The sequence below is a fragment of the Procambarus clarkii genome, chromosome 45, assembly GCF_040958095.1.
Source record: "Procambarus clarkii isolate CNS0578487 chromosome 45, FALCON_Pclarkii_2.0, whole genome shotgun sequence".
In the NCBI taxonomy this organism is placed as follows: Eukaryota; Metazoa; Arthropoda; class Malacostraca; order Decapoda; family Cambaridae; genus Procambarus; species Procambarus clarkii.
Genome location: NC_091194.1, coordinates 29,264,982 through 29,281,945, shown reverse-complemented (window position 1 = coordinate 29,281,945; position 16,964 = coordinate 29,264,982). Strand labels below are relative to the sequence as shown.

At 39.7% G+C, this 16,964-nt stretch overlaps 1 protein-coding gene across 2 annotated transcripts in view; it reads left to right on the top strand.

Annotated features, from left to right (window-relative positions):
• Positions 1–16,964, top strand: part of LOC138349749 (extended synaptotagmin-3-like) — a 493,790-nt gene that overhangs the window by 346,923 nt on the left and 129,903 nt on the right. The window contains exons 13-14 of one of the 2 annotated variants that reach the window (XM_069300992.1): positions 7,656–7,779; positions 11,879–12,245. The exons of the other annotated variant lie outside the window; for it this stretch is intronic. Coding sequence (XP_069157093.1) covers positions 7,656–7,779; positions 11,879–11,895 — 141 coding nt within the window. The 3' untranslated portion in view covers positions 11,896–12,245. Of the gene's footprint in view, positions 1–7,655; positions 7,780–11,878; positions 12,246–16,964 lie in introns of those variants that run through there. 2 annotated transcript variants of the gene reach the window in all.

Genomic DNA, 16,964 nt, shown 5'->3' with positions numbered 1-16,964 from the left:
AAGATCACCACTCGTGGATTATTTGATCAAGGATCCCAGAGAACTTTCATTACTCAGAAAACGGCAGAGACACTCAATTTACAACCAATCAGACAGGTAAAATTAAACCTGTCAGGGTTTATGATAAATCGAGGAACCCAAGAATACTCAGTAGTTCAACCGCTTGTACGACTAGGTAGTCATGTCAAGGCTATCCAAGCCATTGTTGTAGATCAAATACCTTTTGACCTAGATATTAAGGGTCTGGGGTACACAGCCCACTTCCTGCAGGAACGTGAAATTAATTTGGCTGACAACAAGTTAACGTCTGACCGCCTTAACAATGTAAATGCACTAGTATGAGCAGACTACTATTACCAGTTCATAACTGGATATGTTAAACGATTGGGCATGAATATGCTCCAATCTGCAGGTGGCTACTTACTTACCGGTAAAGTTCTGAATGTGAACAAGCCTAGGTCTGTCAACAATAATAAATTAGTCAGCAGTAAATCAATTCTCCAGCAGCAAGCTAAAATGAGAAACACAGCTGAGTAATAAACCCAGATTGAATGCAGTACAATTAGTATTCGCCGAGATGTTTCATTGCTCTCAGTGGAAAACCAGTGGTCCGTACCTAAACAAGCACAAGTCACAGCGACCAAGCCATTGAATTCACTGCAGACCTAGAATTATTCTCAACAAGTAATAATTGACCACACTCAGTCTCCCTAGATAATTGATAATATTAGGCTAGAGAATCTAGCACTCCCTAGGTAATTAATAATATTAGGCTAGAGAATCTAGCACTCAATGCATCTAGCATTTCCTGAATTTAGCAATACTATGAAGTCATCAAGCAGCTTCTATAATTATAAATTTACTGGGACCAAGGTCCAAAATACCTGCGATTAAGGTTTGCCAAGAAAACCTTATCAATTCAATGTTTTCTGCACTAAGAGTTAGTAAAAATACTAGCATCAATTTTTGTTTGAGCTGTTTTTCTTTCGTTTCTGCTTAATTATTGTAGGAGCGCAGCACGAACAGACTTGCAAACTTACCAATACGTAAGTGAGTCTCCAGAGAACTAATAACCCGTGAAACGTTTAGATTGGGAAAATGTTACAAATTATCTTTGAATAGGATTAATTGTAGCAGTAATTAAATTTCCAGCAACCTTAGGTTTCCCTTTTGTTTAATGCATTATCATTAAACCATCAGCAATGTTACTTAACATGCTTAATGAGCTCAATATAGCTCACCTTTGAATTAACGTAATATTTGAGCGATTTAATGTTCCCCATGCTAATACGAGCACTGCTCGCCATGGCAATTGAACGCTACAATGCTCCACCTCGTTAATTCGAGTTCAATATAACTCACCCTGAGTTAGCGTAACAATTGAGCCCTTTAATGTTCCTCCATGCTAATACGAGCACTGCTCGCCATGATAATTGAACGCTACAATGCTCCCCGCGCTAATTCGAGTACTGCTCACCAGAGAATCTACCTAGATTCCGTGCTTAGCTATTCTTCAACAAGGATCTTGCACTAATAACCCAAGCTGATCTTACAGCTCACCTGTGAATTAACGTAATAATTGAGTGCCTTATTGTTCCCCATGCGAATTCGAGCTCAATATTGCTCGCCATGATAATTGAACGCTACAATACTCCTCCTCATTAGTTCGAGCTCAATATAGCTCACTCTGTTAACGAGCTCAATATAGCTCACCCTGCTAGTTCGAGCTCAATATAGCTCACTCTGTTAACTGTTAATGAGCTCAATATAGCTCACCATGTTAACGAGCTCACTATAGCTCACTCTGTTAAATCTGTTAACGAGCTCAATATAGCTCACCCTGTTAGTTCAAGCTCAATATAGCTCACAATGTTAACGAGCTCAATATTGCTCATCCTGTTCACGAGCTCAATGCAGCTCACAATGTTAATTTGAGTACATTACTGCTCACAATTTAGCTAAAGTAACTCCACTAAGAATTAGTGAGTTACAACAATTAGCTTAGTCCTCTACTTAGTTAAGTTAGAAATTTAAACCATCTATTTAGGTAGCTTTAGGGACTTTAGTTAGTGTCAACTGAGTATTAGCCTAGCCTGTACTCGCAACTAATTACAGTTGACTATACTTAAAGAGACTGATTTAATAAACTCAATTTTCATTTAAAGGTTGAGGAAGTATTAATGAGTTTACAGTGTCAAGCCTATCAGCTGCAATTCAATTAGCTCATGAGTCAGAATGACTAGGCTACTGATCTCACTGTCGACTCAGAATCTTCCTTGATTTTAATGAACAAACCTTTTCAGTTCTCTAATATTACACTATTTTAGCTAGTTAGCAACTTAGTTATACCATCAGTCAGAATGACTACTGCACGGCAGTACATATTAAATCAAATTTCCTCATTTGATTTTGGGGTGATCATGATGCTGCGTGATGTTATTGTCTAGTAACTCAATAGTTACAAGTCACAGCGACCCTAGACAGTGATCTTATTGTAGTATCAGAGTCTCCTTGATCTTGAATGACCCAATAATACTTTACTGTATAATAATATAGAATACAACTTATACAATAATGTTATCAGTTCTTAGGAACTTTTTCTGAGTTTGCCTACAATTCAGCAACTACATAATACACCATTACATGTCACTGCGACCCTAGTTGTTGAGTTTATTGTAAGCTTTAGAGGGTTCTTCATTACAGATAACTTAATCATTTATTATTTCAATGTTTAATTCATGTTCCCATAAAGACTTAGGATATTATCTGTCTCTGACACATTCGGGACATTCGTTACTAACGTACTAATTTACTAATCCATAATATAACTTCAGAATGGGTACGTCAGTACTCAGAACTGCGACCCGAGAATTATCCCCCCAGAGTTATGTTGGAAATTTCCAACACTAATAAACTACTATTGTATTATAATACATCATCATCATTATATACTAACTACAGTAGTTACTAATTTTACTAACGATAGTGTCAACATAAATTAACCATTTCATCTGCGTATTAGTGCTAGAATTTTCATGAAATCGAGTAGCAAAATTGTGTCAGATAATGTCTAGTTAGACACGTTTATTACCATTATTATTAGTTTTTTATGACTCCCGATAATCTAAAACCGAGAGTTATTAACTGAAATTATTATCAAGTAGCAGTTTTATCTGTTACGTACGAATGTTATGGAGAGAATGAAAATCTTCTCCATTTCTCGTTTAACACCATTAAACGAGAATATGATAATATTTAAGTCCCTATAATTGCAACCCAGTTCTCAGTAACGTATTACATCAATAATTACGCGAAAAAGAATTATCCGTGATTAATAATTACTGTGTTGAATGCGAGAGATGGGTTGAGGGAAGGCGGAGACGCCATTGTACATGGGGCATTCCTGGCGAGAAGAGTGGCAAGACATGTGGTAGTGACTGGGGAGTTTTTATCGACAAGAATTACGTTGATACCCATTTAATAGTCAACAATTACCTATTCACGTGTTCTATAGTGCCCTGCCAACATAACACAATAACGCGTCAACAATTGAAGCCACGACCCGCAATTACACGTACACAGCAGTGGACGCCTGGGACTGGCTGTCGCGGTTTCGGCAGACCTTAGTATTTGATACGCTCATGTTAAGTATACCATTCTCGTTTGATGCATCATCCTAGATTGTATATTTTTGGGTAGTCTGTCGTTATACAGCATGGATACCTAATACACAACGTTAGTTGATTTTCCACATTTTCTCTGTTTTCATGAATATTTGAAATAATTCGTAGCCTAATCAAATGTTACTTAAATTTCTCTGATTTCAGCGTGTATACGAGGAGTTGACAAGTTGTTTCTCTTCATTCGTGATATTCACCTCGGGTTCTTTCTTTATTGGGATCCTGTGACCACGAGGACGAATGATGAAATGGCGTTACAGAAATCGTCTTACAGATAAGACATTTATTTCATACAAATTTATCTAAGATTATTACTGATTTCAATATAATTCATATAGGATCTTTACAGTGAATAAATTATTGCCAGAAATTATGATTTGGTGATTAATATGTTTGCTCTTACTGTTGCTCAATAATTCATAATCTTTAATATTCATAATTTGAGTTATCATATCTTTGAATCTATTGTAGTTTAGATTTACTATGTTACTAACTCAACAGTGAGCTAGTGACGAACCACACTGGTTCCTAGATATATATGAACTTTTAGAAATACCCCCCCAATGTTGATATTTGAGGCTTTGACTTTAATTAATTAATAATAGTCTATTCATTATTTTCAAGTGATTATTCATTTAGTTTCCATAGACACTGGTTCTCTAGTGTCATTCTAATGATCACTATTATTCGTTTTCCCTCCTTTCTCAAAAGTGGGTGGTCCTTCGATTTATTTAAATATAATAATCAAATAATTGAATATATGAGTTCAAGCCCCAGAAATTCAACGAAACTTGGAGCACAAGATAAATCTACTAAACATATATCCTTGGACATGAACAAGAAAGTTCAGTCATGCAAGCAGAAATCAAAGCCACAGAACTCATCTTGCACAAAGTGGAATCAGAGTAATGTTCGCACATATTCAATATCACCCACACTAAATAGCACAGTAGGAAATAAATTCCCAAGGCAGCTAAAACAATAGGAGCTACAAGCGCTCCAAAATGTTTATTGTGTCAGGGATCACATACTGTATATATCTGCATTGCTTATGCAGATTGTGCCAGTAAAATCAATCATCTGAAATATCTGAACAGGTGCATTCATTGTTTACGAGAGCACAAGTTATGTGAGTGTAACTGTCAACTGCAGACTTGCCATTATTGTCGTTAAAGTGTACATCACACAGCACTCTGTGGTGATATCAACACTCATTCTAAATCACAAACAACCCATAATGAACCTGCATCTCAGGCAAAGTCAGAGGAGGATAATTCCTCATCAGCTGTACAAACTGTAAGGTACAGAGGGATGTTAATGCCTTAGTAGCAAAAACAATTACTACTGCAACACTACCTACAGCACAGCTGCACCTAATCAATCAAGGAGCAAGTTGATTGAAAAGAGTATTCAAACAAGAGGCTTGTTTGATCAGGGCTCACCAAGAACCTTTATCAACAAAAAGGCAGCTAAAGATTTATGACTTAAACCTTTAAATGAAGTATCTATAAGTATAAAAAGGTTATTTGTCCCATTCAGGTCTTCAAACATATCAAGAAGTAAAGCTTAAAGTTTGTCTAGTATTTTGCCCTGAAGGGGTTGGGGATTTTGATATTTTAATATTTTATATCAAAATTTTGATATTTTGACACTGCTTAAACCTCGAAAAAGAGTGTGCTGGTTGTTGCACCAGACTGTTACTTGCATGCAGGCAGACAGCATCCCCAACTACTCCAATGGAACAAACAACCGACCTCGGCACCCACTCTCCCGCTACCGTCGGTCGACCAGCAATGGACACTAGAGTGCTTGCAATTTACCTAGGAGATCACCCTGTATGCTTCTTGATCTTGGAGAGGGGTGGCACATCACATGTTTAGGGGTGAAGCCCCAACACTGGCCTCGTTGTCTTGTGCACACACACCCTACTCGAGCCGCCATGACTCCCCACGCTCTCCTTGTTTAGAAGGATCTCCTAAATCCCCCTTTCGTGAATTAGTATCTTTTGTCCATAGCCGTCTCTCTCTCTCTCTCTCTCTCTCTCTCTCTCTCTCTCTCTCTCTCTCTCTCTCTCTCTCTCTCTCTCTCTCTCTCTCTCTCTCTCTCTCCTCTCTCTCTCTCTCTCCTCTCTCTCTCTCTCTCTCTCTCTCTCTCTCTCTCTCTCTCAGGTCTTCTTGCTAAGGTCTAAGATCTTCTTCTCTACCGTACCGTATGATCTCTGATGTTTGACTAACGTCTTCGAGAAGAAAGATACGGGCCGATAAATTTCATCCTTTTGCTGTATCAATACAGCTCTGGCCCCTACATCACTAGCATCCACGAACAATGCAAACGGTGCTCCAAAATCCGGAGACACTAACACAGCCCGCCTCTGTCAATAATCTCTAGGTTTTCTGAAATGCCCCTCTCGCTATTCCGTTCCATTCCCGTTCTTATTCCTAGACATCAAACTTGTCATAGGAGTGGCTAAGGTGGAATAATTCTTACAGAACTTCCTGTAATATCCGATCATTCCTAAGTATGATCAACTTAGCAACTCCTTCCTTCCTTTCTTTGGGTTCTGGGAAGTTATCGATGGCTTCCACTTTTGATCTCACTGAAGCAACCTCACCTTGCCCTACCACATAACCTAGGTATTCCAGGTGGGCTCTCCCGAACTCACTTTTCGCCAAGTTAATTGTCATGTTGGCCTTTTCTGACCAGTCGAACAAATCCAGTAGTCGGTTCACATGATCTCTTTAGGAGTCTGCAAATAACACAATATTGTCGATGTATGTTGTACAACCCGATACACCTTGCACCACCTGGTTCATCACACGTTGGAAACATGGTCTTCTTCTAAGTGGCCCAACTTCTCTTGCACCTTGGCTAGGCTGTCCGCGTCGGACACCTTCGCTCCATCAGTCCTCTCTACTTACTGTTTCCTCCCATCATTTCTTCTTCTTGCATCCCACACGTCAAGAGATAGACATCTACCGTGTGTACCTCCTCTGTCGTCCTCTTACTTCAGTTCGTCATCCTCACGCTTCAGTCTGTCGCCATCATACTTTAGTCTCTCATTTTCATACGTCACTCTCTCGTCTTCATCGACGATCCCTTCTCTCATTTCCTCAAATCCACTCCTCTGAAAAACAAAGTGTGCGTCTTAGTAGATATGATGGAGCAGCAGAAGAGGTACTTCTCATTATAACCACACAATTCAAGATACTTTTCTTCCTATTCTGGACACTTTAATCTTTGAACTGACAAAACGTTTATTTACAGACTGGAAATCTGTTTTCTGTGCTCACTGTTGACTCACCATGTTGTGCTCACTGTTGACTCACCATGTTGTGCTCACTGTTGACTCACCATGTTGTGCTCACTGTTGACTCACCACGTTGTGTTCACTGTTGACTCACCATGCTGTGTTCATTGTTGACTCACCATGTTGTGTTCACTGTTGACTCACCACGTTGTGTTCACTGTTGACTCACCACGTTGTGTTCACTGTTGACTCACCATGTAGACAAAAAGCACTACCTAACTTTCACGTAATATGTTTATAAGTACGAGAATATTTTATATATAAGCATGAGTCTCCAGCAGCCTCAACACCTCGTTGTTCCTGACTCACCACTCCATCATTAGTCTTTCCAACACTCATCTTGTTTCTCCAACTTGCCCTTTTACAAATTACACAAATTACAAAATTGAAGTGGACAATAAATTTGTATTTTGAATTCAAGCGATATTTAGCCGTAGCGCATACGAGCGAAAAGCGACGTTTGTCCTCAATCTATATACACCTCTCTCCTTGTCAATAATTATTGATATATTGTTCTGCGTATCTTAGTCTTTCCAGTCTCGCTTATATTACAGATTCGTAGAAATTCTCATTTTTACACATTACTTTGAAGAATTGCAGACAATTTTCAAATCTCTAATTATTGTTAATGCTCTCGAGTGGATATTATTAATATATTTTTTAATCAGGCTGCAGATAATGACATGCAGGAGCAGGAACTGAGCTTTCTACTGCATGAACCTCATTTGAGGTCAATGGGCAAGAAGATTTGCTTCAATAATGGCGCCTCCATCACCCTCAACTTGTCTTTTAGTAAGTAACTATAATATTAATGCATACTGAATGATGGCAGAATATTGTCAATCACATATGCTAGATAACAACAGAAGAAAACACACACACATGCTGTTGCAATGTAGGATAACAACATCAGGTAAATTGTGTATTTGTTTGTTATGAACTTATCTACGTTGCCAAATCGACTTGAAACCACAGCTGAGGGCATTCTTGGTCAACAAATCAAAAGTAAATGATTAGTGTATTGTATAATATATTTCGAAGTAATGTTTTATAACCGTGCAGGCTGCAGTCAGCTCCGGTTGACGGATTAGGTATATTACTTAACTATCCAAGTAAATACATATTGCTCTAATTAAATGGTTGTGAGAGAAGCACCTTAAGATACAGCTATTATAACATGCTCGCCTCACCTCTTGCATACCCATCGTGCAATGGTCAACTGTCCCAGACTGTAGCGTTGTGTTTACGAGTAGTCTTTTCCCCTTACTTCTAATTCAGTTTCCTTCATCTGCCTTACGAACTCGTCGTTACCTCTCCGACCAGTATGTAGGGTGGATGACTGTCAGTCATCAACCCTACACACCCAGTCAATCATCGATCATCCACACCATATGCCAATACTTCATTAAACATCAAACCGCACCATGTACTATCCATTGTCAGCCAGCCATCCCCCATGTGCAGTCAATTGTCAGACACCCAACCTATATGTCCAGCTCTCACCCCCCACCCCCACATGTTCAGTCCAATGGTAGTCATCAAATTCACACACCCAGTCCATTGTCAGTTATCAAATTCACCCACACAGTCCATTGTCAGTCATCAAATCCACACGTCCAGTCCATTGTCAGTCATCAAATCAACACGTCCACTCCACAAGTCATCTACTCCACATGTCCAGTCTATTGTAAACCTTTCTGTTATCCCATTTTAACTATTGTGGACGTCATACATCTGCCTGTATCATTCATACACTGTCTCTCACATCTATCATACAATGTATTTCAATGTGAGAATGCAACAAGCATAAAAAATACCACCAACAATGAGTGTGCATGTTGTGTCAGTACCACCAACAATGAGTGTGCATGTTGTGTCAGTACCACCAACAATGAGTGTGCATGCTGCGTGAATACCTACAACAATGAGTGAAGATGCTGGGCCAATATTACCAACAATGAGTGATGATGCTGGGTCAATATTATCAACAATGAGTGAAGATGCTTTGTCAATACTACAAAGAATGAGTATTCCTGCTGCTTTAACAACACCAACAATGAGTGTGCATGCTGTGTCAATACTACTGTCAATGAGAGTGCATGCTTGGACAATACCATCAGCAATAAGAGTGCATGCTGTCAATACAACCAACAATGAGTGTCAACACTGAATCAATACTACCAACAATGAGTGTACATTCTGTGTCAATACCACTGTTACGGCCCTCTCGGGTTGCAACTGGGTTCTTACTCTGATGTTGTTAGAGGAAGGGTATCCGGCCCCAAGCCAGTAGTGGCTTTCAAGGGATGTGATCCGTAACGCAAGTAAAATAAAAGGGTAAGGGAAAGAAAGGCAAAAACTTAATATTATAATTATCACCGTCACCAATAAATAAGATATAAACGATTACACGGGGGGGGGGGGGATATACACTATAATACATGACGTAGTCTTCCTCTGAAGACCCTGGACGTTCACGGTGCCAAGCTCTTGGTGCTCTCGTGGCCTCACGACGAATCCTTCGAGAATCTTGAGTCTACCCCGGCCACAGGCCAGCCAAAACACAGTTCCACTGGGGGCACCGTCATGGAGGCCGTCAACCACAAGTCCAGCAGATAGCTGGCAGGTTCCAAATCAGCGACGCTGGTTAGGCCACTCCACGAGCGATACTAGGGTCGCGCCCTAGTCAGGAGCCTCGTGTGATACCACAGATCACTCTCCTTTCCACAACACCCCAGTGGTTAAGCGTCTCCACCAGTCAGTCCCGGGTATGACAATCCTTCAACTGCCGCTTCACAGGCAGGGTAACACTACAGTGTTCATCCGGGGGGCGACTCACAGCTGCTGCAGCAAACACTTGATGACGAGATGACTGCCTTGGGTAGACTGATCCAACTTCCATTACAGCAGTCCCAGGTCGACTCTGTAATCAGACACGTCATCAGTAACAGGGACCCACAAAAGCACCTCACTTACAGGCTCAGACACAAACGCCCGACGTATCCACTCCATAGATGGCATTGTTGTCTGAGCACCACCTCACCAGAGGTCAGCAGCGGCTGTGTTATGAACTAATCAGGACTGGAAACTAGCCCTCGTGGCCAGTACACCTCGTCCTCACCAGGTGTCGTCGTCCATTTGGAGGGGGTTTCGGGAGCTGACCCACAGATGGCGCGGTCGTCACTGCTCCGTGCTCGGACGCTGGATTCGGGTCCGTAACAACCACCAACAATTAGTGCGCAAACCGTGTTAATACAGTGTATGGTACACTAGTAATGAGTGTACATTTTGTCAATACTACCAATAATGTGTGTGTGTGCTGTGTCATTATTACCAATACTGAGTTTACATGCTGTGTCAATGCTACTAACAAATGAACATGCATGTTGTTGTCAATACTACTACCAATGAACATGCATGTTGTGTCAATACTACTACCAATGAACATGCATGTTGTGTCAATACTACTACCAATGAACATGCATGGGTGTCAATACTACTAACAATACACATGCATGCTGTGTCAATACTACCAACTATTAGCATGAATGCTGTAGCAATACTTCCAACAATTAGCATGCATGCGTTCGTTGTGAATTTGCTGTTAATTGTTGAGATAAGTTGACTGTATAAATTAGGAAATTATTTAAAGTCAATATAAAACTTTGGTGAGATTTAATTGTATTTAATATTTTTTAATTTTAATTTAGGGTGTCCAGTGATGTTGAGCGTTCAGATTCAGATTTAATTTCGATGATTTAATTTGACTATTTTGATCTGTGTTCCACGGGACAGTCACTTGGATGCTCATGTGCTTTGCACCAACATATTTGGTACACATACCTAAATATATAAGATACACATATAACTGACCTCGGCAACACTGCCATGGAATCTGAACTAGAACTTATTTCAAGTATTGCTATTATTCTACTCTATGTGTAATTACTGGATAGTATACGTTCAGGTTAGTATTATTTATGTTTTTTAAAGCTATAGCTGGCAAAGAAGCATGGACGTAACTTTAAATCTGGAAGATCCCAATATGGCCGCTTTGACGTCTTTCCTTGATAGGTGAACATATGTTGTCAGAATTCTTCTTGTCGTCAAAATTTTGGCTAAGATAAACGTAAAGAACACATGATTATATTATAATTATTTACGCTATGAGATGATCATTAAATAACCCTACTTACTGATAAATTATATTTCATTCATCGTAACTTCACTCGACAATCTTAAACTACTTAAGCACAACCAAACTTGGCCAATATAAGAATGTACAAAGACTAATTAGGGTTTCACTTATCTATTGCTGAAGTGTGAGGCGGACAACGACCAGTTGTAAGGCCTTTGTGGTCATTTAATGGCTGGCAACAGGAATGCTCCTGTTTCCATTGGCAGCGTATGAGAGAGTGATTGTGATGCCTTCCCCTCTCATCAGAGGCTATATTGTTCAGTTATTATTGGTCATCCTCCCGGTGATAGACAAGCTTACATTAGCCAAACTGGCACTCTGGCAAATGATGGACATGCTTACACTAGACAAATTGACGGTGATGATCAAGTTGTAACATTGGTCAGTCTTCCAATGATGAACAGGTTTACACTTGTCAGCCTACCTGGGCTGGGCAGGTTAACACTGGTGTGCACATATGCTCTTCCCTACCCTGAGAAAATAATATTCATGCAGGTATTGAATTCCTTTTTTAATAAAGATTTACTATCCAATAAGTTTACTCAATCCTACCTCTCAATCAATAATATTACTCAGCCTTTGCCATTGGACATATATTTTACTAGGTTCATTGTTTTTTTAAGCTTAACCTCAAAATATATTATAAAGTATTCTTCCTGAAGTGTTAATAGCAATTGTTAATTCGTTTTACAGATCATTTAACAAGATAATTGGTCCATCCATAATGTACGGATGTTAAGCCAATGGTTTGCCGAACAACGCAATACTGAGCTTCCCGAGTGGCCTAATAAAGACTGCGAAATGAGCCCCAGAGATAATGTACATGAGAACATAGTTAGCAACTGGGCGCCGGGGCAAGAGTGATCCCACTAACGTCTGCTTCAACATACGCAGGCAGACTTGGGGGTTGTCCTGCCACCAACAGGAAACCTGCAGCTAATGTAAAACCCCGTCGCCCTAATGTCCCAGAGGCTGCAGGTTATAAACAGCAACGGAAGATGGACAAGATATTGATTCTTTGGGATGATTTCAAACGGAGTTCAAGTTTGTCTGTTTATGTATATGGATTCTTTCTGACTGTTTGATAATAAATGTCTAACCATGTTGGTTAATCATCTTACAAATACCAAGGCACATCAGATACAGTTTTATAATAATGTATGGCGATGAAGTATATTACTGGACTTTGTTTTGATGGACTGTGACTGAAATTATTGTATTTACATACACATTTATAAGTCAGTAATCATTGCTATTTAACCCTAACATTCCTAGGTTTCGCACTGTTTATTCAGATACCTCAAATTGCCGTTCATCCCTGATAGCAACTGCATATATCAAGGGAGACTGACGGTTGCATTCGAGAATTCCCTGGCCTTCTTCAGGAGAGGTTTTTCTTAGTCCGCCAACCGACGTTTGTCTTTCAAGTTCCCGGATTCTTCCCACCGCTGCACCACAGTCTAACAGTTGGCTTTGTTATTCCAAGTTCTCTAGCCGTGCTGGCGATTGACATGCCTCTCGCATAGCAGCTATTGCCGTCCTTGACATAGCCGTTCGTCGTTGGAGTTCTTCCTTGATACAGAGTCTGCACATTTGAGTAGACTCGTGGATTTGTCTGGGGAGAGTGAAGGGCCCACATTCTTTAACCCAAACGACGACTCTTTATTCTAAAGTTTAACAGTTAAACAACCATTGTAAGAAATTGGCTTTTTTAACGAAGCACTAGTTTGTCGAACAACAAATATAATCACGTAGTCCATGTTGAGCATAAAATTTGGGAAACCATTGAGGAAACTATCAGGAAATGAGAAAAGACATTAAATTCAGCTTCCCAGGTAACAGATTAACCAAAGGAAACTACACAAGAAAACTTGCCTAAAATATAAAGGACGATCCAAAATCATTCTATGCCTATATACAAAGTAATACCGAAACCAAGGACTCAGTAGGACCTCTAAAATATGAGACTAACCAAGATATAATGGATGATAGATGGGCAGCAAACACTCTGAAAGAATATTTTGCATCAGTGTTCACACTAGAAAGATTGAATGACCTCCCATCACCTACACAAAATGTTTGAAGGAGGTAAAGAGAATGAATTAAAGGACATACCAATTACATGCGACGCAATCAGGAAGAGCATTGCCAAACTAAAAGACTCAAAAACTCAAGGTGTGGATAGATTTCAGTCCCAAATCGTAAAGGAACTGGCAAATGCATGCCATTGAAACTCTTTCAGAAAATTCTTGGACCAAAGGATAGTTCCTCTGGATTAGAAATATGCAAATGTTACCCCTATTTACAAAAACAGACAGAAAAATCGGCAGAAAACTACCATCCGGTCAGCTTGACATCACACATCTGCAAGCTCATGGAGATAATCCTAAGGGAAAGAATCTTACAACATCTCACAGATAACAATCTCGTAAAATCAACGCAACATGGGTTTGTTAAAAATAGGTCCTTACTAACCTGCTCACATTTATGAAAATGGTAACCGGTTATTCAGACAAAGAACTTCTGGTAGATGTAGCTTACATTAGCTTTGCTAAAGCTTTTGACAAGGTACCACATGAGAGACTGGCAAGGAAATTACAGGCACATGGAATAAATGGTGGAATATTGGAATAGATTAAACAATTGTTAAAACATGGAGAAGAAAGGGTCGTGCTAAATGGGAATGAATCAGACTGGGGAAATGTGCTAAGTGGGGTGCCACAGGGGTCCATTTTGGGGCCAACCCTTTTTGTCTTATAAATCAATGACACAGATAAGAATATTAAAAACCACATCATCAAATTAGACGATGACACTAAGATCTATGGTAAAGTGGGAAGTGAGAGACCATACAAAGAGATCTACATGAACTCCACAAATAGTCAGATGACTGGGAAATGTTTTTAATATCGATAAAAAACGAGACCTTGCATGTGGGGCACAACAATCAAGACTACCAAACTGACAGCACTACCTTACAACAGATAAACCAAAAAAAGTACCTTGGAGTCAGAATCCATCATTCATTATAAGTTGAACAACAAGTAGGAGCGGCAGTAAAAATAGATAACAAAATGCTGGGAATAATGAAGCGTACCTTTACCGTCAAGGAAAGAAAGTAGTTGATCAATTGTATTAGTCTCTGGTGCACCCCCACTTGGATTATTGAATCCAGGCATGCAGACCTCATCTTCAAAAAGACATAGCTGATCTGGAGAAGGTGCAACACCAGTCAACAAATATCGTACCAGAGCTAAGTCATCTCTCATATCAGGAGCGGTTGAAGGCCACTGGGCTAACAACACTGCAAACCAGGCATGGCAAACCATATCTCATCGAAACCTTTAAAATACAGAAAATTTGGTGGATGTCGATCCGGACAATTTCTTCATAAAAGGTCAGATGTCACACGAACGCGGAGCAACGGGTTCAAGCTCAACAAACCACAATATAAGTCAGAAAATAGGAGATGCTTTTTCACCCGTGGGGTTGTAAACCCATGGAATCACATACCCGCAGAAGCCCTAAACGCCAAAACTCTGTTGGGTTGTATATTACTGCTGGAAAAGAACATCAGTGCAAATGGAGGGTACCTTTGACAAGACGTCGTCTTTCTGTCTTCATCGAGGCCACTTATGTTGGTGGCCCTCAGGTAAATTCAGGTAGATTCAAGTAACTCATTACACGACAGTGAACTACACGTAATGTGATCAGACATCTCATGTCTTCCATTTTTAACATGCATATCAGGCTATGTGCGTCTGTGAATTTGTGTGTGTGTGTTGTTAGGAACCTCACCTCCTGTGGTAATGCCTATTGGGTTGAAAAATGCCCCAGCAACTTTCCAGTGTCTTACGAACTTAGTTTTAAAAGACATGCCACAATGTAAAGCATACATGGATGATATTGCAATTTGTCACAATAATTGGGAGGACCATATGAAAGGTTTAGCTAAATTATTAAAATGTTTAAAGGAGGCTAATTTAACTGTAAACTTGCACAAATGTACCTTTGCCAGAGCTAGTATTGTTACTTAGGATATGAAGTGAGAAATGGAAAGCTGTTTACCACCCAAGAATAAAAAATATTATATATATACTAGCTGTACCCGGCCACGCATTGCTGTGGCTCAGCAACGCATGTGCGTTACTGAGCCACAGCAGCAGCCTTCCCCTGTCTCCCAGTCCTCCCCACAATTCCCCCCCCTCCTCCGTCCCCTCGTCCTCCTAACCATTCTTCGCTCCCTCGTATCTTTTTCCTCCCCCGTCCTTCCTACCATTCCCCACCTCCCCCCCTCCTTGTCCTCCCCACCATCCCCCAGGCCCGTCACCTTGTCTTTCCCGCCATTCCCCACTCCCTTGTATGATGATCAAATGATCTGATGTTCCAATCTGAAAATTGGGAACAGTTTTCCTATTCTGGGAAACAGGAAAACTGTTTCTGGGGCTAGATTCACGAAGAAGTTACGCAAACACTTACGAACCTGTACATCTTTTCTCAATCTTTGGCGGCTTTGTTGACAATTACTAAACAGTGAGCTCTGAAGCACCAAGAGGCTATTTATAACAATGACAATAGATGATTGGCAAGTTTTCATGCTTGTAAACTGTTTAATATATGTAACCAAAGCCGTCAAAGACTGAGAAGCGATGAACACGTTCATACGTACTTGCGTAACTGCTTCATGAATCTGGCCCCAGCTGTTCCCATCACTGAAGTAAAAGAAAAACAGTTCAAAAAACGAAATAAAATGATGAAAAAATAAGAAAAATAAACTATACTCACGAAATGAATGGTATGGTAAACAAAACAGCTCAATTCCAAAGCAATGTCACACAAAATAATTAAATAAAAATTAAATCAATGGAATCATAACATATTTAGTATAGCATGTGTTGGTCGTATGTGCAACAGATGGCGCTGTTTTTAAAAAATGCATGTTTTTACCTGTTACCTGGGGTGGCATCTATATAGTAAGTATATAAAAATACACACGTATTCGAATGGAACTTTGTGTCAAAATTCCAAAGAAATCGGCGAAGAACTTTTGGAGATTACAGCGTGTGTTGCTCTTACATCCAACAGATGGCGGCCTTTTTTCAAAAAAGCATGTTTTTTCCTGTCACAGGTAGGCATGTATGAAGTAGGTATATAAAAAGACGCGCCTATTCGAATGCAACGTTGTCAAAATTTCAAAGCAATCGGTGAAGAACTTTCGGAAATTAGCGATTATGAACAAACGAACATTTCCATTTTTATTTATATAGATAGATAGCGTGAGTTGCTCTTTTGTACAACAGATGGCGTTATTTCTTAAAAAAAGAATGACTTTACCTGTCACAGGTGGCATCTATGCCTACGAAATGAACAGCATGGTAAACAACACAACTCAATTCCAACGCAATGTCACACAAAATAATTAAATCAAAATGAAAATTAATCGTAATTTATGAAAATTCAATTTATCAATGCAATCGGAAACATTTAAATGGAATCGTAACATATTTAGTATAGTGTATATGTGTGTTGCTGTAATGCAATTATTAGAAACATACAAATTAAAGAAATTAATTCAGATTTAGAAGAACTAAGAAATGCCCAGAGACCTGAAAGCTGCAGTATTAAAAGTTATGACAAGTTTTGTAATGATAGGTATTGTATGGTCAGCACAGTAACCGGATCAGGCAATGTGATGTAGTCATTGCGCGAATGAATTCGCCTTGGCTATAGACACATCTGGCAGGTTAGTGAGGCTGAGCAACTACCAGAATACTCAGAT